Source organism: Hypanus sabinus, unplaced genomic scaffold (assembly GCF_030144855.1).
Source record: "Hypanus sabinus isolate sHypSab1 unplaced genomic scaffold, sHypSab1.hap1 scaffold_1915, whole genome shotgun sequence".
NCBI classification, from domain to species: Eukaryota; Metazoa; Chordata; class Chondrichthyes; order Myliobatiformes; family Dasyatidae; genus Hypanus; species Hypanus sabinus.
Genome location: NW_026780009.1, coordinates 1 through 22,344, shown reverse-complemented (window position 1 = coordinate 22,344; position 22,344 = coordinate 1). Strand labels below are relative to the sequence as shown.

At 57.9% G+C, this 22,344-nt stretch overlaps 1 protein-coding gene across 1 annotated transcript in view; it reads left to right on the top strand.

Annotated features, from left to right (window-relative positions):
* LOC132387486 (tyrosine-protein phosphatase non-receptor type 18-like) overlaps positions 1 to 20,169 on the top strand; it is a 55,623-nt gene extending 35,454 nt beyond the window's left edge. The window contains exons 7-14 of the mRNA XM_059959854.1: positions 6,586 to 6,672; positions 7,178 to 7,251; positions 7,880 to 8,223; positions 15,392 to 15,463; positions 16,568 to 16,641; positions 17,062 to 17,086; positions 18,011 to 18,076; positions 20,017 to 20,169. Coding sequence (XP_059815837.1) covers positions 6,586 to 6,672; positions 7,178 to 7,251; positions 7,880 to 8,223; positions 15,392 to 15,463; positions 16,568 to 16,641; positions 17,062 to 17,086; positions 18,011 to 18,076; positions 20,017 to 20,090 — 816 coding nt within the window. The 3' untranslated portion in view covers positions 20,091 to 20,169. The remainder of the gene's footprint in view (positions 1 to 6,585; positions 6,673 to 7,177; positions 7,252 to 7,879; positions 8,224 to 15,391; positions 15,464 to 16,567; positions 16,642 to 17,061; positions 17,087 to 18,010; positions 18,077 to 20,016) is intronic.
* Positions 20,170 to 22,344: the final 2,175 nt, after the last annotated feature.

The window sequence follows — 22,344 nt, the reverse complement described above, 5'->3', positions numbered from 1 at the left end:
TCCCATCACTCACTCCCGGTGTCAGACACAGAGTGAAACCCCCTCCACACCGTCCCATCACACACTCCCGGGGTCAGACACATAGTGAATCTCCCTCCGCACTGTCCCATCACTCACTCCCGGGGTCAGACACCATCCCTCCACTCACTCCCGGGGTCAGACACAGAGTGAAACGCCCTCCGCACCGTCCCATCACACACTCCCGGGGTCAGACACAGAGTGAAACGCCCTCTGCACCGTCCCTCCACTCACTCCCGGGGTCAGACACAGAGTGAAACGCCCTCCACACTGTCCCATCACCCACTCCCGGGGTCAGACACAGAGTGAAACCCCCTCCTCAATGTCCCATCACTCACTCCCGGGGTCAGACACTGAGTGAAACCCCCTCCACACCGTCCCATCACACACTCCCGGGGTCAGACACAGAGTGAAACTCCCTCCACACCGTCCCATCACACACTCCCGGGGTCAGACACAGAGTGAAACTCCCTCCACACCGTCCCATCACACACTCCCGGGGTCAGACACAGAGTGAAGCTCCCTCCACACCATCCCATCACACACTCCCGGGGTCAGACACAGAGTGAAACTCCCTCCACACCGTCCCATCACACACTCCCGGGGCCAGACGCAGAGTGAAACTCCCTCCACTCCGTCCCATCACACACTCCTGGGGTCAGACATAGAGTGAAACCCCCTCCTCAACGTCCCATCACTCACTCCCGGGGTCAGACACAGAGTGAAACCCCCTCCACACCGTCCCATCACACACTCCCGGGGTCAGACACATAATGAATCTCCCTCCGCACTGTCCCATCACTCACTCCCGGGGTCAGACACCATCCCTCCACTCACTCCCGGGGTCAGACACAGAGTGAAGCTCCCTCCACACCGTCCCATTCACACACTCCCGTGGTCAGACGCAGAGTGAAGCTCCCTCCACACTGTCCCATCACACACTCCTGTGGTCAGACACAGAGTGAAGCTCCCTCTACACTGCCCCATCACACACTCCCGGGGTCAGACACAGAGTGAAACTCCCTCCACACCGTCCCATCACACACGCCCGGGGTCAGCCACAGAGTGAAACTCCCTCCAAACCGTCCCATCACACACTCCCGGGTTCAGACACAGAGTGAAACTCCCTCCAAACCGTCCCATCACACACTCCCAGGGCCAGACGCAGAGTGAAACTCCCTCCACTCCGTCCCATCACACACTCCCGGGGTCAGACATAGAGTGAAGCTCCCTCCACACTGTCCCATCACACACTCCTGGGGCCAGACGCAGAATGAAGCTCCCTCCACACTGTCCCATATCACACTCCCGGGGTCAGACACAGAGTGAATCTCCCTCCACACCATCTCATCACACACTCCCGGGGTCAGGCACAGAGTGAAGCTCCCTACACACCATTCCATCACTCACTCCCGGGGTCAGACACAGAGTGAAACTCCCTCCACACCGTCCCATCACCCACTCCCGAGGTCAGACACAGAGTGAAACCCCCTCCTCAACGTCCCATCACTCACTCCCGGGGTCAGACACAGAGTGAAACCCCCTCCACACCGTCCCATCACACACTCCCGGGGTCAGACACATAATGAATCTCCCTCCGCACTGTCCCATCACTCACTCCCGGGGTCAGACACCATCCCTCCACTCACTCCCGGGGTCAGACACAGAGTGAAACGCCCTCCGCACCATCCCATCACACACTCCCGGGGTCAGACACAGAGTGAAACGCCCTCCGCACCGTCCCTCCACTCACTCCCGGGGTCAGACACAGAGTGAAACTCCCTCCACACCGTCCCATCACACACTCCCGGGGTCAGACACAGAGTGAAGCTCCCTCCACACCATCCCATCACACACTCCCGGGGTCAGACACAGAGTGAAACTCCCTCCACACCGTCCCATCACACACTCCCGGGGCCAGACGCAGAGTGAAACTCCCTCCACTCCGTCCCATCACACACTCCCGGGGTCAGACACAGAGTGAAAATCCCTCCAAACCGTCCCATCACACACTCCGGGGGCCAGACGCAGAGTGAAACTCCCTCCACTCCGTCCCATCACACACTCCCGGGGTCAGACATAGAGTGAAGCTCCCTCCACACTGTCCCATCACACACTCCTGGGGCCAGACGCAGAGTGAAGCTCCCTCCACACTGTCCCATCTCACACTCCCGGGGTCAGACACAGAGTGAATCTCCCTCCACACCATCTCATCACACACTCCCGGGGTCAGACACAGAGTGAAACTCCCTCCACACCGTCCCATCACCCACTCCCGAGGTCAGATACAGAGTGAAACCCCCTCCTCAACGTCCCATCACTCACTCCCGGTGTCAGACACAGAGTGAAACCCCCTCCACACCGTCCCATCACACACTCCCGGGGTCAGACACATAGTGAATCTCCCTCCGCACTGTCCCATCACTCACTCCCGGGGTCAGACACCATCCCTCCACTCACTCCCGGGGTCAGACACAGAGTGAAACGCCCTCCGCACCGTCCCATCACACACTCCCGGGGTCAGACACAGAGTGAAACGCCCTCTGCACCGTCCCTCCACTCACTCCCGGGGTCAGACACAGAGTGAAACGCCCTCCACACTGTCCCTTCACACACTCCCGGGGTCAGACACAGAGTGAAGCTCCCTCCACACCATCCCATCTCACATTCCCGGGGTCAGACACAGAGTGAAACTCCCTCCACACTGTCCCATCACCCACTCCCGGGGTCAGACACAGAGTGAAACCCCCTCCTCAATGTCCCATCACTCACTCCCGGGGTCAGACACTGAGTGAAACCCCCTCCACACCGTCCCATCACACACTCCCGGGGTCAGACACAGAGTGAAACTCCCTCCACACCGTCCCATCACACACTCCCGGGGTCAGACACAGAGTGAAACTCCCTCCACACCGTCCCATCACACACTCCCGGGGTCAGACACAGAGTGAAGCTCCCTCCACACCATCCCATCACACACTCCCGGGGTCAGACACAGAGTGAAACTCCCTCCACACCGTCCCATCACACACTCCCGGGGCCAGACGCAGAGTGAAACTCCCTCCACTCCGTCCCATCACACACTCCTGGGGTCAGACATAGAGTGAAGCTCCCTCCACACTGTCCCATCACACACTCCTGGGGCCAGACGCAGAGTGAAGCTCCCTCCACACTGTCCCATCTCACACTCCCGGGGTCAGACACAGAGTGAATCTCCCTCCACACCATCTCATCACACACTCCCGGGGTCAGGCACAGAGTGAAGCTCCCTCCACACCATTCCATCACTCACTCCCGGGGTCAGACACAGAGTGAAACCCCCTCCACACCGTCCCATCACACACTCCCGGGGTCAGACACATAGTGAATCTCCCTCCGCACTGTCCCATCACTCACTCCCGGGGTCAGACACCGTCCCTCCACTCACTCCCGGGGTCAGACACAGAGTGAAACGCCCTCCGCACCGTCCCATCACACACTCCCGGGGTCAGACACCGTCCCTCCACTCACTCCCGGGGTCAGACACAGAGTGAAACGCCCTCCGCACCGTCCCTCCACTCACTCCCGGGGTCAGACACAGAGTGAAACGCCCTCCACACTGTACCTTCACACACTCCCGGGGTCAGACACAGAGTGAAACTCCCTCCACACCATTCCATCACTCACTCCCGGGGTCAGACACAGAGTGAAACTCCCTCCACTCTGTCCCATCACACACTCCTGGGGCCAGACGCAGAGTGTAGCTCCCTCCACACTGTCCCATCTCACACTCCCGGGGTCAGACACAGAGTGAATCTCCCTCCACACCATCTCATCACACACTCCCGGGGTCAGGCACAGAGTGAAGCTCCCTCCACACCTTTCCATCACTCACTCCCGGGGTCAGACACAGAGTGAAACTCCCTCCACACCGTCCCATCACCCACTCCCGGGGTCAGACATAGAGTGAAGTTCCCTCCATACCGTCCCATCACTCGCTCCCGGAGTCAGACACAGAGTGAAGCTCCCTCCACACCGTCCCATCACACACTCCCGGGGTCAGACACAGAGTGAAGCTCCCTCCACACCGTCCCATCACACACTCCCGGAGTGAGACACAGAGTGAAACTCCCTCTGCACCGTCCCATCAGACACTCCTGGGGTCAGACACAGAGTGAATCTCCCTCCAGACCGTCCCATCACACACTCCCGGGGTCAGACACAGAGTGAATCTCCCTCCAGACCATCCCATCACTCACTCCCGGGGTCAGACACAGAGTGAAACTCCCTCCACACCGTCCCAGCACTCACTCCCGGGGTCAGACACAGAGTGAAGCTCCCTCCACACTGTCCCATCACACAGTCCCGGGGTCAGACACAGAGTGAAACTCCCTCCACACCGTCCCAGCACACACTCCCGGGTTCAGACAGAGTGAAGCTCCCTCCACACTGTCCCATCACACACTCCTGGGGTCAGACACAGAGTGAAGCTCCCTCCACACCGTCCCATTCACACACTCCCGTGGTCAGACGCAGAGTGAAGCTCCCTCCACACTGTCCCATCACACACTCCTGGGGTCAGACACAGAGTGAAGCTCCCTCTACACTGCCCCATCACACACTCCCGGGGTCAGACACAGAGTGAAACTCCCTCCACACCGTCCCATCACACACGCCCGGGGTCAGACACAGAGTGAAACTCCCTCCACACTGTCCCATCACACACTCCCGGGGTCAGACACAGAGTGAAACCCCCTCCTCAACGTCCCATCACTCACTCCCGGGGTCAGACACAGAGTGAAACCCCCTCCACACCGTCCCATCACACACTCCCGGGGTCAGACATAGAGTGAAGCTCCCTCCATACCGTCCCATCACTCGCTCCCGGAGTCAGACACAGAGTGAAGCTCCCTCCACACCGTCCCATCACACACTCCCGGGGTCAGACACAGAGTGAAGCTCCCTCCACACCGTCCCATCACACACTCCCGGAGTGAGACACAGAGTGAAACTCCCTCTGCACCGTCCCATCAGACACTCCTGGGGTCAGACACAGAGTGAATCTCCCTCCAGACCGTCCCATCACACACTCCCGGGGTCAGACACAGAGTGAATCTCCCTCCAGACCATCCCATCACTCACTCCCGGGGTCAGACACAGAGTGAAACTCCCTCCACACCGTCCCAGCACACACTCCCGGGGTCAGACACAGAGTGAAGCTCCCTCCACACTGTCCCATCACACAGTCCCGGGGTCAGACACAGAGTGAAACTCCACACCGTCCCAGCACACACTCCCGGGTTCAGACGGAGTGAAGCTCCCTCCACACTGTCCCATCACACACTCCTGGGGTCAGACACAGAGTGAAGCTCCCTCCACACCGTCCCATTCACACACTCCCGTGGTCAGACGCAGAGTGAAGCTCCCTCCACACTGTCCCATCACACACTCCTGGGGTCAGACACAGAGTGAAGCTCCCTCTACACTGCCCCATCACACACTCCCGTGGTCAGACACAGAGTGAAACTCCCTCCACACCGTCCCATCACACACGCCCGGGGTCAGACACAGAGTGAAACTCCCTCCACACTGTCCCATCACACACTGCCGGGGTCAGACACAGAGTGAAGCTCCCTCCACACCGTCTCATCACTCACTCACAGGGTCAGACACAGAGTGAAACTCCCTCCACACCATCCCATCACTCACTCCCGGGGTCAGACACAGAGTGAAACTCCCTCCACACCGTCCCAGCACACACTCCCGGGGTCAGACACAGAGTGAAGCTCCCTCCACACCGTCCCATTCACACACTCCCGGGGTCAGACACAGAGTGAAACTCCCTCCACACCGTCCCATCACACACTCCCGGGGTCAGACGCAGAGTGAAGCTCCCTCCACACTGTCCCATCACACACTCCTGGGGTCAGACACAGAGTGAAGCTCCCTCTACACTGCCCCATCACACACTCCCGGGGTCAGACACAGAGTGAAACTCCCTCCACACCGTCCCATCACACACGCCCGGGGTCAGACACAGAGTGAAACTCCCTCCACACTGTCCCATCACACACTCCCGGGGTCAGACACAGAGTGAAGCTCCCTCCACACCGTCTCATCACTCACTCACAGGGTCAGACACAGAGTGAAACTCCCTCCACACCGTCCCATCACACACTCCCGGGGTCAGACACAGAGTGAAACTCCCTCCACACCGTCCCATCACACACTCACAGGGTCAGACACAGAGTGAAACTCCCTCCACACTGTCCCATCACACACTCACAGGGTCAGACACAGAGTGAAACTCCCTCCACACTGTCCCATCACACACTCCCGGGGTCAGAGACAGAGTGAGGCTGCGAACTGCGAACTGCGTGGTTTCTTGCATTTGCTGTGTGACAGTTGTCTCGGTTACTGCCGGTGTATCAGCTGGAACTTGGCTCTCTCGTTCTTACGCCGAGCACCCTCCCATCCCACTTCCTCTTTGAAGTCTGCACCGTGCTGTCGAGGTCTCGAGGGTCGTGTGCACTGCGGTTCCGTCACGGCCCACGCTGACCGTCTCCCCCCTCTCCTCCCCACCCTCAGGATCAGTACCACTTCGTCTACCGCATTGTCGCTGAGATGTTCCGCAGGCAGCTGGAATCCCGGACCCCCCATTACCAAAACTGGAAGGTGAGGGCCATGGTGGGATGAATTCTGGGAAATGACCGCTTTGGAGACACTGTCACAGCTTCCCCTGGCCTGGGGTGTGCCTGCGTGTCTGTGTGTGGGTGTGTCTGTCTGTGTGTTTGTCTCTGTGTGTGGGTCTGTGTCTGTCTAGGTGTGTTTCTGGTTGTTCCTAGGGACACTGGCCTTGGTGACGTCAATCCCGGCACGGGCCAGATCTTCCCGGTGAATCAGGTGGCAGTTTGTTGGTGTGGGTGCCCGGGCTGTGGATGGCATGGAAGGGGTTAAATTGGCTTGCCAATCACCGACACACAGGAAGCCCTGAACTTCCTCCGCCACAGCCGTCGGCCGCCAGCGTTCGGGGTGGTGGGGGGGGACGCCGTTCGACGCACTGCCCGAGCAGCTCCGCGCGATCTCTCTGTCAACCCCCCGGCCCACACCTTGCCCTCCTCCTCACTCGCCCCTCTCGTGTGTTCTCTCCCCACCTGGCTGCCCACCTCTGGAACGCCAGGCCACTGAGCAGACGCAGCCGGAAGGAAAGCAGCCGGCAGCTTCGAAACCAGCGCTCCTGCCCAAGCCTCGGAGGTGAGGAGGGGGCGGGGTGGCAAGAGCATGGGGGGGGGGAGGGAGGGGTCGCGGCGGAAAGAGCAGAACAGATGCGGGGAGAGGTGTGGGTAGGGTGAGGAGGGAGATCGCGAGGAGGATGGGATTAGTGGCGTGCGCAGAAGAGGGAGAGAGGAGAGATGGAGGGGTGTAGGAAGGGGGAGGGGAATGGGAGAGGAGGGATCCAGGTTGGGGGGGTGAAGATGGCACGGGAGGGAGGGAGGAGGTGTGTGGCCGATATGTGAGGGGAAAAGAGGGAGGGGAGGTGGTGAGAGGGTTGGGGGAGGCAAAGATATCTAAGGTGTTGGAGGAGAGGAGGGAGGGGCAGAGGGAAGGGAGGAACGAAGGGCTTGGCGGAGGGAGAAGTAGGAAGTTGGTGGCCCTGATCAGAGTTCACAGTTGTCCTATTTCTCTCTCTCTCTCTCTCTGCTCTCCCCCATTTTTCTCTCACCCCCAAATTTCACTGTCTCTGCCACATCCTCTCTCACACCCCTCTCCCCAACTCACCTCCCTCCACACCCCCCTTTCCACTTCCTCTCAACCCCTCACCTTCTCTCCCCTCCTGTTCCCCCCGTCCCTGCCCACCTCCTTGCACCCACGTCGTCCGCAGACAGCCAAGAGCCCGCTCGCCGCAGCCACCAGCAGCGGCCATGTCGGGGCAGGGCACTGAAACCTACGCCATGGTGTCCCGTCTCAGGCCTGTGTCAGGGGGTCCCCCTCCCACCCACCTGCCCTCGGCTGGGGGGACTCCCGCATATGCCAAACGACCGGAGGGGCCGGTTCCCACCCCCCGCCACCTCTACAGCAACGTGGTGGGGGAAGATCAGAGGGTGCAGACACCCGCCTCGCCCGTCTATGCCCAAATGCGCCCGGGGGGTGTCCTGGCAGCAGGGGAGGGCAGCAGTACCAACTACAGCACAATCCAGTTCAGCAGCGAGCCTGCCAGTGGCCCAGGTGAGACCCCCATCGCTGACCGGATTCCCCTTGCTGCCTGCCAGGCATCCTCCCCGTCTGCCCCCTACCCCTCCCCATCGCTCTCCTCACTCACCTTCCTCACCCACCTTGCCCTCACTTGTCCTTGCCCCCTTCCTCCTTTCTCTGATTTCCCCTACTTACCCCTCCTCCACATACCCCCGCTCTCCTCTCTAGCCCTGGTACTCCATCTTATCTCATCCCACTCCTTACCCCCTCCCACTCCTTACCCCCTCCCACTCCTTACCCCTCCCACTCCTTACTCCTCCCACTCCTTACCCCTCCCACTCCTTACCCCTCCCACTTCTTACCCCCTCCCACTCCTTACTCCTCCCACTCCTTACCCCTCCCACTCCTTACCCCTCCCACTCCTTACTCCTCCCACTCCTTACTCCTCCCACTCCTTACCCCCTCCCACTCCTTACCCCCTCCCATTCCTTACCCCCTCCCACTCCTTACCCCCTCCCACTCCTTACTCCTCCCACTCCTTACCCCCTCCCACTCCTTACTCCTCCCACTCCTTACCCCCTCCCACTCCTTACCCCCTCCCACTCCTTACTCCTCCCACTCCTTACCCCTCCCACTCCTTACCCCTCCCACTCCTTACTCCTCCCACTCCTTACTCCTCCCACTCCTTACCCCTCCCACTCCTTACCCCCTCCCACTCCTTACCCCCTCCCACTCCTTACCCCCTCCCACTCCTTACTCCTCCCACTCCTTACCCCTCCCACTCCTTACCCCTCCCACTCCTTACCCCCTCCTTACCCCCTCCCACTCCTTACCCCCTCCCACTCCTTACCCCCTCCCACTCCTTACCTCCTCCCACTCCTTACCTCCTCCCACTCCTTACTCCTCCCACTCCTTACCCCTCCCACTCCTTACCCCTCCCACTCCTTACCCCTCCCACTCCTTACCCCTCCCACTCCTTACCCCCTCCCACTCCTTACCTCCTCCCACTCCTTACCTCCTCCCACTCCTTACCTCCTCCCACACCCCTCCCACTCCTTACCCCCTCCCACTCCTTACCCCCTCCCACTCCTTACTCCTCCCACTCCTTACTCCTCCCACTCCTTACCCCTCCCACTCCTTACTCCTCCCACTCCTTACCCCTCCCACTCCTTACCCCTCCCACTCCTTACCCCCCTCCCACTCCTTACTCCTCCCACTCCTTACTCCTCCCACTCCTTACTCCTCCACTCCTTACCCCTCCTACCCCCACTTCTTAGCTGCCCACTCCTTAAGCCAATCCTATTCCCTAGCCCATCCCACTCCTTAACCTATCCCAATCCCCATTGCCGCATTGCCCCCTCCGCATCACCCCCCTCCATATCCACATCTCCCTCTCCTTCCCCTACTCTTCCCTTTCCCCTCACTGTTCTCACCGCCTACTCCTCCTCGCTCTCCCTCTCCCTTGCACCTTCGCCCCCTCCTGCCTGCCCACCTCTTCCGCCTCGCCCTCTTCTCCCCACCCTCCGGAGGAAACGGTGCGATTCCCGTGACAGCATCGATCTGCAGAGGGATCTTGCGATTCCACAGCCGGCCGCGCCGTGAGGCGAGGAGAACGAGACGCAGCGCCGGCGGTGAACGAGCTTGCCTCCATCGCGCGGGACGTTGACTCCTCGAGTCAGGGAGTGCTGTTGGAGGCTCGAGGCCACAGCCTCCCCCAATCACAGGGGGCATTGGGCAGGGTGTCTGGATTAGAGAGCGCAGTCTATACGGTGAGGTTGAACAAGAGGGTTGTTTTCTCCAGAGTGGCTGAGGTTGAGGGCAGGCCGGATAGAGGTCGATGAGATGAGAGGCTCGTGGGTTTCCTCCATGTGGGTGGTCTGGCTCGCACCGGTCGGTAGGTTAATTGGTCTCTGTAAATTGTCCCGTGATTAGGCTAGGGTTAAATCATAAGACACAGGAGCAGAATGAGGCCGTTCGGCCCATCGAGTCTGCTCCGCCATTTCATCACGCCTGATCCGATTTTCCTCTCATCTCCAATATCCTGCTTTTTCCCCGTAACCCTTCATGACCTTTCCAATCAAGAATCGATCAACCTCTGCCTTAAACGTACATAAAGTCGGCCTCCACAGCTGCCTGTGACAATGAATTCCACAGATTCACCACCTCCTTGGCTAAAGAAATTCCTCCTCATCTCCGTTCTGAGGCTGGGGCTGTGTGCTCTAGCCTTAGACTCCCCCGCCATAAGAAACATCTTCTCCACATCCACCCTACCCAGGCCTTTCACCATTCGATAGGTCACCCCTCATTCTTCTGAATTCTAGTGGCCCAGAGCCATCAAACCCTCTTTATATGACAAGCAGTTCAATGCCAGAACTGTTTCCGTGATCCTCCTCTGAACAGTCTCTTGTTTCACCACATCCTTTCTAACATAAGGTGCCCAGAATACTCTGAGAATAGTCAGAATACTTCGTATTGAGGGATTGTTAGTCGGCAACAAAAAAGAAAGGGAGTTTTTAACCCTGGGGTGAGAGGGGGAAAGTTTAAAGAGGAGAGGGGCAAATTTTTTTTACACACAGAGTGGCAGGTGCCCGGAATGTCCTGCCAGGGGTGTTGGCGGACACAGATGCAATGGAAGTGGCTGTTGGACAGGTACATGGGCGCGCTGGGGCTTGAGGGGGACGGACCATGCGCAGGCAGTATAAATTTAGTTTAATTCGGTATTGTGTTAAGTCAGCTGTAGCGGACAGCGAAGCAGAGTCGATGGCCTAATTCTGTGCCTGTGCTTTATAGTGCACAGTACAGGCGCGATGGGCCAAGTGGCCTGACCCTCTGCTGTGCCATTCCATGTTCCACACTCAGTGGCCACTTCTTTAGATACACCTGCTCGTTATCTAATCGGCCAATCACGTGGCAGCAACCCAACGCGCAAGAGCATGCTGACGTGGTCATGAGGTTCATCTGTGGTTCAGGCCAAACGTCAGAACGGGGGCAGAAACGTGATCTCAGTGTCTTTGGCCGTTGGTGCCAGACGGGGTGGTTTGAGTATCTCAGAAACTGCTGACCTCCTGGGATTTTTATGCTCAACAGTCTCTCGGGTTGAAAGAAACAAAAAAACACATCTGGCGAAGAAAGTCCTGCAGGTGAAAAGGCCTGGTTAATGAGAGGGGTCAGAGAATGGCCGGACCGGTCCAAGCCGACAGGAACTCGGATAACCACACATGCTTTTTCGCGCTGGGGCTGAGAGGGAAAGTGGATCGGCAGTGATGAAATGGCGGAGAGACCTCGATGGGCCAAATGGCCCAATTCTGCTCCTTAATCTTATGGCTTTATTACAACAGCGGTGTGCAGAGGAGCTTCTCTGAACACACGACACGTTGAAGCTTGACGTGGGTGGGCTACAGCCGCAGAAGACCGTGAACACACACTCAGTGGCCACTTTATTAGGTACCGGAGGTATCGCCGGGGGTGAAAGCTCCCACTCTCTATTAAATGCTCCCGATGACTTGCGTCTCAAATAGTGACAACCAAGTCCAGCTCCTGGCCTTCATGCCTGGCTTAGATACTAAGCCTAGCAGCACCACTTCGATTGATGGGGCAACCAGTCGCTTCGGGCAGGACAGACTCGTCAGCCGTGGTCGGCAGCTCGTCCGGGAGATCTCTGATCTCTGATCTCAGCTGCCCTGTGGCCACACCCGCTCTTGGGGGGAGGCTTCGGCAGTAAACCCCGAGAGGAGACGAACGCTGACTGGCAACCCCTGCGATGCCAGACTGCATCAGTCTCTGCCATTGCTGTGGGTTCGTAGGCTGCGTGGAGAGGGGGGGGGGGCCTGTTGCACCAGCAACAGCTTGCCCTCCCGATCGTACTGCCCCGATTTGTACCCTGGCTTAAACAGCGATGACGCAGCATTTATAGATTCATAGAGTCACAGAAAAGTACAGCACAAAACCAGGCCCTTCGGCCCATCTAGACCATGCTGAGCCACTTAAACAGCCTACTCCCATCGACCATGGCCCTCCATACCCCTACAATCCACGTACCTACCCAAACTTCTCTCAAACATTGAAATTGAGCTCGTATCACCACTTGCACTGCCAGCTCGTTCCACACTCTCACCACTCTCGGAGTGAAGAAGATTCCCCTCATGATTTTCACCTTTCACCCTTAACCCATGACCTCTGGTTATAGTCCCACCCAATCTCTGGGGAAAAGCCTGCTTGCGTTTACCCTATCTATACCCCTCATAATTTTGTCTAACTCCATCGAATCGCCTCTTAATCTTCGACATTCTAAGGAATGCAGTCCTAACCTGTTCAATCTTTCCTTGTAGCTCAGGCCCTCCAGACCTGGCAACATCCTTATAGATCTTCTCTGCACTCTTTCAACCTCGTTCACATCTTTCCTGTAGGTGGGCGACCAAAACTGCAGACAGTACTCAAAATTAGGCCTCGCCGATGTCTTATACAACTTCAATCCTGACCAATGGAGGGGAGGTACCTAATAAAATGGCCACTGAGTGTATGTGTACTCATTGTGTACAGTTCTGGTCACCGAATTATAGGAAAGGTGTCAACAAAATAGAGAGAGTACAGAGAAGATTTACTAGAATGTTACCTGGGTTTCAGCACCTAAGTTACAGAGTAAGGTAGAACAAGTTAGGTCTTTATTCTTTGGAGCGTAGAAGGTTGAGGGGGAAATTGATAGAGGTATTTAAAATTATGAGGGGGATAGATAGAGTTGATGTGGATAGGCTTTTTCCACTGAGTGTAGGGGAGATTCAAACAAGAGGACATGAGTTGAGAGTTAGGGGGAAAAGTTTAGGGGTAACAGGAGGGGGAACTTCTTTACTCAGAGAGTGGTAGCTGTGTGGAATGAGTTTCCAGTAGAAGTGGTAGAGGCAGTTTCGAGGCCATTTAAGGTAAAATTGGATAGGTATATGGGCAGGAAAGGAATGGAGGGTTATGGGCTGAGTGCAGGTCGGTGGGACTAGGTGAGAGTAAGCGTTCGGCACGGACTAGAAGGACCGAGATGGCCTGTTTCTGTGCTGTAATTGTTAGATGGTTGTAGTGTGAGGCCAGGACTGGAGAATGCCTGAGCAGGGAAGGGTTTGGAACAGGCCACGTGGTGCTGTTGATATAAACTGACAAGAATTTAACTCGGACAAGGGCAGGATGTTGGATATTGGGAAGTCAAGCCAGGGCAGGACTCACAGTGAACAGCAGGGCTCTGGGGAGTGTTGTAGAACAGAAACCCAGGCGTGAAGGTGTGTAGTTCTCTGAAAGTAATTCAATTGAATGAAATTGGTTTATTATTGTTCCAGCTGCTGAGATACAGTGAAGATCTTGTCTTGCACCCTGTTCATACCGATCAGATCATTACACAGAGCACTGAGGTAGAACCAGGTCAAACAATAACAGAATGCAGAATAGAGTGTCACAGTTACAGAGAGAGTGCAGTGCAGGCAAACGATAAGGTGGAAGATCACAATGAAAGTGGGCTGAGAAAAGGCAGATGGAGTTTAATGCAGACAAGTGTGAGGTGTTGCACTTTGGGAGGACCAGCCAGGGTCGGACTTGCAATTTGAGCGGTATTGCAGCACAACAATGGGATTTGTGGATGCGGGTCCAGAACTCATTGAGGGTGGTGTCAAAAAGGTAGACGGGCTAAAGAGAGCTTCTGGCCCAATCTCCGAGATACAGCACAGCATTGTGACCTTCTTCCCAGCAGGACCACGCCACCCATGTGACCAATTAACCTGCCAACCTGTACATCTTCGGACTGTGGGAGGAAACCGGAGCGTGCAAACTCCTCACGGGCAGCGAACGCTGTAAAGCGTTGTGCTAACCGCTACACTACCGTGTCGTCCTCAGTCAGGAGTTTGAGTACAAGAGTTGGGATGTTACGTTGACGTTGTATAACGCCGGTGGGGTCAAATTTGGAGCATTGTGTTCAGTTCTGGTCAGCCCACCTGCAGGAAATGTACCAATCAGATTGAAAGAGGGCAGAGAAAATTTACAAGGATGTTGCTGGGGTTTGAGAAACTGTGTTATGGGGAAGAGTCGAATAGGCTAGGACATTAACCCCCCACCCCCACCATCCCCGAGCACGGGACAATACAGGGGTAATGAATCATAGGATTTGAATACAAGCAAGCTTGTCGGGGCACAGAGTACCGGAGTTGGGACGTCCCGTTACACCCGTACAAAAACGTCAGTGAGGCCGCACTCAGAGTATTGTGGCGGTTCTGGTCGCCCAGCTATGGGAAGGATGTCATTAAGCTGGAGAGGGGGTGGGAAAGATTCACCGGGATGTTCCCAGGACCGGAGGGCTTGAGAGGCTGGACAGACTGGGACTGTTTTCCCTGGAGCGAAGGAGGCTGAGGGGGTGACTTTATGGAGGTTTATAAAACCACGAGGGGCATAGGTAAGACGGATGGTCACAGCCTTTCTCCCTTGGGTAGGCACATCTTAGGAGGAGCCGGATTTAAGGGAAACTGAGGTTTTCACCGAGGGCGGTCCGTGTATGGGAATATTTACAATGTACTTGGACATTAAACTGGATAGGGAAGGTTTAGGGGGATAGGGGCCAAGCAGGGCAGAGGTTGGAATGGACCAGACGGGCCCTGTTTCATGCTGTAGAGCTGTGTAAGGAGTTGGTGTGATGAACCCCAGCTGGACTGGCACAGAGATTGGGACGAGTGGGTTGGGAACGGTGGGTCAGTTGGAGGCTACGCGGTCACTCCGTTTTTGAGGACGGCCTGCTCTAGGCAGAATTATAGCAGTTCCATATTCTTTCCGTTTCTGTATGATTGACCTGACTGTACTCCAAGGGATATTCAGTGACTTGGAAATTTTCTTGTATCCGTCTCCTGACTTGTGCTTTTCGTGGAGTTGCTTGGAGTGTTCTGTTGTCTGCACGGTGTAGTTTTTGCCAGGATACTGACCCATCAGCAGCTGGAGCTTCCAGATATTACAGCACTGTATTACTCAATAACCGCAGGGAGGCAGGGTGGGGGTGGGTCCCAGGAAGATGGTGTCCCATGCTCAAGTTCAAACGAGGGGCGACGTTTGTCAGAATGGGCGGGGGGGGGATTTACCTTTGGGGTGGCAGCAGGGGAGTGGCATTCCCTCCTCGCCACCCCTCCCACAAGGCGGCACTCCCCACCCAAAGAATGCAGGACTGACGCTGTGCTCTCCTCTGCAGACGGATCGGGCGAGGACTGGGCCCCCTCCCTCCCCAACCGGACGGCCGACTCGTTCCTGGTGGACGATCAGGGTAAGGAAACGCATCCCCACCCGCCAGATAGTGCAGTGACTGGCTGGGTGGATGGATGTTCAACTCCAAAAAGAGTCGTCTATGGGATCTCCCTGTGCGTTTTGCGAGTTTCGTGGGGCCGTCTCTCGATTCCCTACACTCCTTCACTGGGGGGGTGGAAACTGGGGTTCTGTCACATCAACCCCACACCTAGGCTGTAAAGAAAAACACTGACCCTCGCTCTCTCTTTCCCCTCTGCCTTCCTCATGCTATCATTTAATCTCTCCTCATCCCTACCTCGTCCCCTCCTCTCCCCTTCCTCTATCCATCTCCCCATCTCCCCTCCTCTCCCCCTCCATCCTCTCCTCCCCTCATTCCTCTCTTCCTTCTCCCCTCCCTCTCTCCTCTCCCCTTCCTCTTCCTCGCATCTCTCCCTCCCCCACCCCTCCCTCCTCTCCTCCCCGTCCCTCTCCTCCCCGTCCCTCTCCTCCCCGTCCCTCTCCTCCCCGTCCCTCTCCTCCCCTCCCTCTCTCCTCTCCCCTTCCTCTTCCTTGCATCTCTCCCTCCCCCACCCCTCCCTCTTCTCCTCCCCGTCCCTCTCCTCCCCTCCCTCTCTCCTCTCCCCTTCCTCTTCCTCACATCTCTCCCTCCCCCACCCCCCCTCCTCTCCTCCCCGTCCCTCTCCTCCCCGTCCCTCTCCTCCCCTCCCTCTCTCCTCTCCCCTTCCTCTTCCTCGCATCTCTCCCTCCCCCACCCCTCCCTCCTCTCCTCCCCATCCCTCTCCTCCCCTCCCTCTCTCCTCTCCCCTTCCTCTTCCTCACATCTCTCCCTCCCCCACCCCTCCCTCCTCTCCTCCCCGTCCCTCTCCTCCCCTCCCTCTCTCCTCTCCCCTTCCTCTCTCCTCTCCCCTTCCTCTTCCTCACATCTCTCCCTCCCCCACCCCTCCCTCCTCTCCTCCCCTCCCTCTCTCCTCTCCCCTTCCTCTTCCTCGCATCTCTCTCCCCCCACCCCTCCCTCCTCTCTTTCACTCTGTCCCTCCCCTCTCCTTCCTCACATTTCGCTCCCCTCACCCCTCCCCTCCCCTCTCCTCCCCGTCCCTCTCCTCTTCTCCCTCCGTCCCTACAGACTTGTCCCGGGCCTCATCGTTCTCCAGCACCGATGGGATAAGTTCCGGGAAGTTACGCAACGCCTTCAGAATGGTAGGTGTGGAGTGCGAGTGGGTATTTTTAGAGGTGGGCCTGGGTAGGGAGTGGGGGAGGGAGGGAGTTAGGAGAGGAGTGTGATGGGGAAGGAGAGAACAGTGGGAGCTGTTGAGGGTCTTGGAAAGTGTAAAGCAGGCAGTGAGGGGATGTGAGAGGAGAGGGGCGGATTAGGGTGGGAGGCAAATGGGGGGGGGGGGTTGGTGGAATTAGGGAGGATGGGATCTGAAGTGCAGAGGGTTCCTGGGGAGGCGGGAAGGGTGAGGGGGACAGATGAGGAGCGAGGGGGGAATTGAGGAAGTAGGAAAGGAGGCTGTATCTAGTCAGACTGTACCCCGGGAGGTGATGGGTCACCCTGGTGGGATCTCCCTGTGCAGTAACACCCTCACGGCCTCTGATTCTGCCCCTGTCTCTCCACAGGCCTTCACAGGATCGCCCAAGAAAGGTAAACTGAGATGTGCGAACTCCCTGCTTAATTACCGTCCCCGTCCTTCTCGGAAAGCAGGGATCTCTATTTCCCTTCGACACAAAGTACACCGCAGATGCTGGGGTCAAAGCCACCCGTACAACAGGCTGGAGGAACTCAGCAGGTCGAGCAGCGTCCGTGGAAACGAGCGGTCAACGTATCGGGCCAAGACCCTTGGCTGTTGACTGTTGGTTTCCACGGATGCTGCCCGACCTGCTGAGTTCCTCCAGCTTGTTGTACGTGTTCCTCTCTCTCTCCCCCCCACGTCTGCTACCCCGTTTGCATATCCCCCTGCCCCTCTCGCTCCTGGTACGACGCGTTTCTGACGGGGCAATTCCGAACCTCCCGCCCTGGCGCCCCACGTCTGCACGGGGTACAGACTGCTCCTGGTCCCCCAACCTCGCAACCCACTGTACCCGTCCACCCAGGTGTCACCCCTCCTTGATCTCCTTTCCCCTGGGGGCGGAGGGTGCGAAGAATTAAAAACTTGCCACGCCTCCACCTCCATTTCTACAGGAGGGGAGCCGAGACTCAGTTACGCTTCTTGCAGATGGTGTTTGCGTTTCCGGAATTGCTCATTCCTGGGGAGTTAGGATCCTGCCATTCCCCCGGGGCTTCTCTGGACGAGCGAGAACCCCCAACTCCTGCCCCCCCCCATTCAGAGGGCATGTCCCATCCAAGGGCAGCAATGTGAACGTCGGGATTTCTTTCGGCCCCCACCCTCGGGATCGCCCGTGGCAACCAGGCCCCCTCATTGTCCTGAACAGCCGACACCCCCACTCTGGGATGGGAACCCTGGTTGTAGACTCCGCAGTCCCTGGGGTTAGTGTCACCAACCTGGTTCGGCTCGGTAATCGTCTCTCCACACCGCCGTTTACCCACCCGCATGCTCCAACCTCTCAGCTGCAGAGCCCGACATCGACGATGGATACGAAGACATTGACGACATCATCAAGGCGCCGAAACTGGGTACGTGAGATTAGTGACTCTCCCCTCCCACACTTCTCTCACTTCCTCGTTCTGTCCCTCCATCCTCCGACCCCGGTTGTCTCTCCTCCGTTCCTCTCCACAGCTCCCCTCCTACCTTTCTCTCCTTCTTCCCCTCTTCCCTTATCAACCCCCTTCACTGCCTCCCTGTCCCTTCCTCCCCCCTCAGCCCCTCCTCTTCACCCTCACCCCTCCTCTCCAAACCCTCCTCAACTCCTCTCCCCTTAACCTCTTTCACCCACATCACCCTCTCTCCCTGCTCACTCTCCTCCCCCTTACGCTCTCTCCCCTCCTCACTCTCCCTCCGCCCCCTCACCTCACCCTCTCACTCCCTCACCCTCTCTCCCCGCACACCCTCTCTCCCCCTCACCCTCTCTCTCCCCCTCACCCTCCCTCCGCCCCCTCACCTCACCCTCTCACTCCCTCACCCTCTCCCTCCCCGCACACCCTCTCTCTCCCCGCACACCCTCTCTCCGCGCACACCCTCTCTCTCCCCGCACACTCTCCCCGCACACCCTCTCTCTCCCCGCACACCCTCTCTCTCCCCGCACACCCTCTCTCCCCGCACACCCTCTCTCCCCGCACACCCTCTCTCTCCCCGCACACCCTCTCTCTCCCCGCACACTCTCCCCGCACACCCTCTCACCCCGCACACCCTCTCTCCCCGCACACCCTCTCTCTCCCCGCACACCCTCTCTCTCCCCGCACACCCTCTCTCTCCCCGCACACTCTCCCTGCACACCCTCTCTCTCCCCGCACACCCTCTCTCCCCGCACACCCTCTCTCTCCCCGCACACTCTCCCCGCACACCCTCTCTCTCCCCGCACACCCTCTCTCCCCGCACACCCTCTCTCCCCGCACACCCTCTCTCTCCCCGCACACCCTCTCTCCCCGCACACTCTCCCCGCACACCCTCTCTCTCCCCGCACACCTTCTCTCTCCCCCCACACCCTCTCTCTCCCCTCATCCTCTCTCTCCCCCTCACCCTCCCTCCACCCCCTCACCTCACCCTCTCTCCCCACCCTCTCTCCTACTCACTCTCCTCCCGCTCACCCTCACTCCCCCTCACCCTCTCTCCCCTCCTCACTCTTCCGCATTCCTCTTTCCCCCTTCCATTGCTGCAAACCCGTCTCTGCCTCCTCTGACAGCTCTCCCTCTCCCCACCCTCTCCCCCACCCTCTCTCCCCCACCCCACCATCTCTCCCCCACCCTCTCTCCCCACCCCACCCTCTCTCCCCCACCCTCTCTCCCCACCCTCTCTCCCCCACCCTCTCTCTCCCCACACCACCCTCTCTACCCCACCCTCTCTCCCCACCCTCTCTCCCCACCCCACCCTCTCCCCCACCCTCTCTCTCCCCACCCCACCCTCTCTCCCCCACCCTCTCTCTCCCCACCCCACCCTCTCTACCCCACCCTCTCCCCACCCTCTCTCCCCCACCCTCTCACCCCACCCCACCCTCTCTCCCCCACCCCACCCTCTCTCCCCACCCCACCCTCTCTACCCCCACCATCTCTTCCCCACCCTCTCTCCCCCACCCTCTCTCCCCCACCCTCTCTCTCCCCCACCCTCTCTCCCCCACCCTCTCTCCCCCACCCTCTCTCCCCACCCTCTCTCCCCCACCCTCTCTCTCCCCACCCCACCCTCTCTCTCCCACCCTCTCTACCCCCACCCTCTCTCCCCCACCCTCTCTCCCCACCCTCTCTCTCCCCACCCCACCCTCTCTCTCCCACCCTCTCTCCCCCACCCTCTCTCCACTCCTCACTCTCCCCCTCACCCTCTCTCCTCCTCACTCTCCTCCCGCTCACCCTCACTCTCCCCCTCACCCTCTCTCCCCTCCTCACTCTTCCGCATTCCTCTTTCCCCCTTCCACTGCTGCAAACCCCATCTCTGCCTCCTCTGACAGCTCTCTCTCTCTCTGCAGGTTTCAATTTCCGAGTGTCGAAGCCGAAGGGGCCACGAGACCCCCCCCTGGAGTGGGCTCAGTACGGTCGATGACAGGGGAGGGGGGCCCGGGCGTCTGCCCCTCCCCATCGGGGTGGGGTGGGTGTAAACTCAGTAAAAAGCTTTTGTCTGATTCCCGGCGTACTGCGTCTGTCTAACCGCGGTTCCACGCGGGCGGAGAGGGGGGGAGTCCGTGTTTGCGACTGGGGCAGGCATTGGGGGGTCTGGCTTTATTGGTTAATTATTGTCACATGTACCAAGATACAGCAATAATCTTGCACTCTGTTCATACTGATCAGATCATTACACAGAGCATTGAGGTAGAACAAGGTCAAACAATAACAGGAAGCAGAATAAAGAATTACAGTCACAGAGAGAGTGCAGTGCAGATGGGTCTTATTACCCAAGGTCACAACGAGGTTGATCGTGAGATTAAGGTTCATCTTATCGTAGTAGGAGACTACATAGTCTGATAGCATCGGGGTAGAATCTGTCCCTGAGCTGGTTGGACGGGCTTTCAAGCTTTTGTATCTTCTGCCCGATGGGAGGGGGGAGAAGAGGGATTTGGAAGTGTAGGCAGAGTCCGCGGAGGGGAGGCTGGTTTCTGTGATGTGCTGAGCGGTTCCTCATGCTCACGGGCAGAGCGGTGACTGTACCAAGTCGTGTGGATAGGGTGCTGTCTACGGTGCACCTAAAGGCCTGGTGGGTGTCTGGGTCTGGGACAGGCAGAGGGGATCTCGGACTGCAGCAGACAGAGGCAGAGTCAGGTGGTGGGCATCTGGGCAGGTGCGTGCACGTGTGCATGGTGGGTGTGCGTGTGTGTGTTTGGGGTGTCTGCCCTTCCACGTCCCGAAGAATGTGCAAGGTTCTCCCCACATGGCAGTCAACCCCCCCACCTCAGATTCTCCCCCTCCCCTCACCCCCATACAGGGGTGGGGGTAATGGTTAATTGTGGGAGGAATCCGGAGCACGCAGGGAAACCCGTGGGGACACAGGGAGAATGTGCTAATTCCACATACAAAGTCACACAATAGAGACACATACAGTCACACACACACACACACACACACACACACACACACACACACACACACACACACACACACACACACACACACACACACACAGTCTCATAAACACTGACACACACAAATAGACACATACAGTCCCTCTCTCACACATAGTCACAAACACACACACACACGCACAATTACAGACACAGTTACACATACACGTCACACAATACAGACACGTATAGTCACACAAATACACACAAATACAGTCTTCACACACACCCAATTACAGACGCAGTCACACACACACACACACACACACACACACACACACACACACACACACACACACACACACACACACACGCACACTGTAGTTGGGATGGAACCGGGGTCTCTGGAATCCTGGGGCAGTGACTCCTTTAGTTGCTCCTAGTGTGTTTAATAATATCCATCAAATGGTGAAGTGAGGGTGTGTGCACAAGAGCAGCCTGGGGGATCTGCGTTTCCGAGAGTTCCCAGTGGCCCAGAGCGGAGAGAAACATTTTAAAACACAAGCTTTCACTCATTCCGTGATCACGGGCTTTATACTGGCTGTGCGCGGTGAATTCTGTCTTCACGTGTCAGGGTTGCACAGCAAGGAGTGCTGCGAGCTCTTTGCGCAGGAGAGCCAGGTTCGATCCCACCGGCCTCCTCCGCCACTGTGTGTGTCTGCGTGTGTGCGTATGTGCGTGTGTGCGTGTGTGTGTGTGTGTGTGTGTGTCTGCGTGTGCATGTCTGTGTGCATGGTGGGTGTGTGTGTGTGTGTGCGTGTGTATCTGCATGTGCATGTCTGTGTGCATGGTGGGTGTGTGTGTGTGTGTGCGTGTGTACCTGCATGTGCATGTGCGTGTGCATGGTGGGTGTGTGTGTGTGAGAGTCTGTGTGCATGGTGGGTGTGTGCTTATGTGTGTGTGTCTGCGTGTGCGTGCCTGTGTGCATGGTGGATGTGTGTGCGCGTGTGTGTCTGCGTACACATGTCTGTGTGCATGGTGGGTGTGTGTCTGCGTGTGTGTGTATGTGTGTGTGTCTGTGTGTGCGTGTCTGTGTGCATGGTGGGTGTGTGCGTGTGCGTGTGTGTCTGCATGTGCGTGTCTGTGTGCATGGTGGGTGTGTGTTTGTGCGTGTGCACGTCTGTGTGCATGGGTGTGTGTGTGTGCGTGTGTGTCTCTGTGTGCATGGTGTGTGTGTGTGCGTGTCTGTGTGCATGGTGGGTGTCTGTGTGCATTGTGTGTGTGTGTGTGTGTGTGTGACTG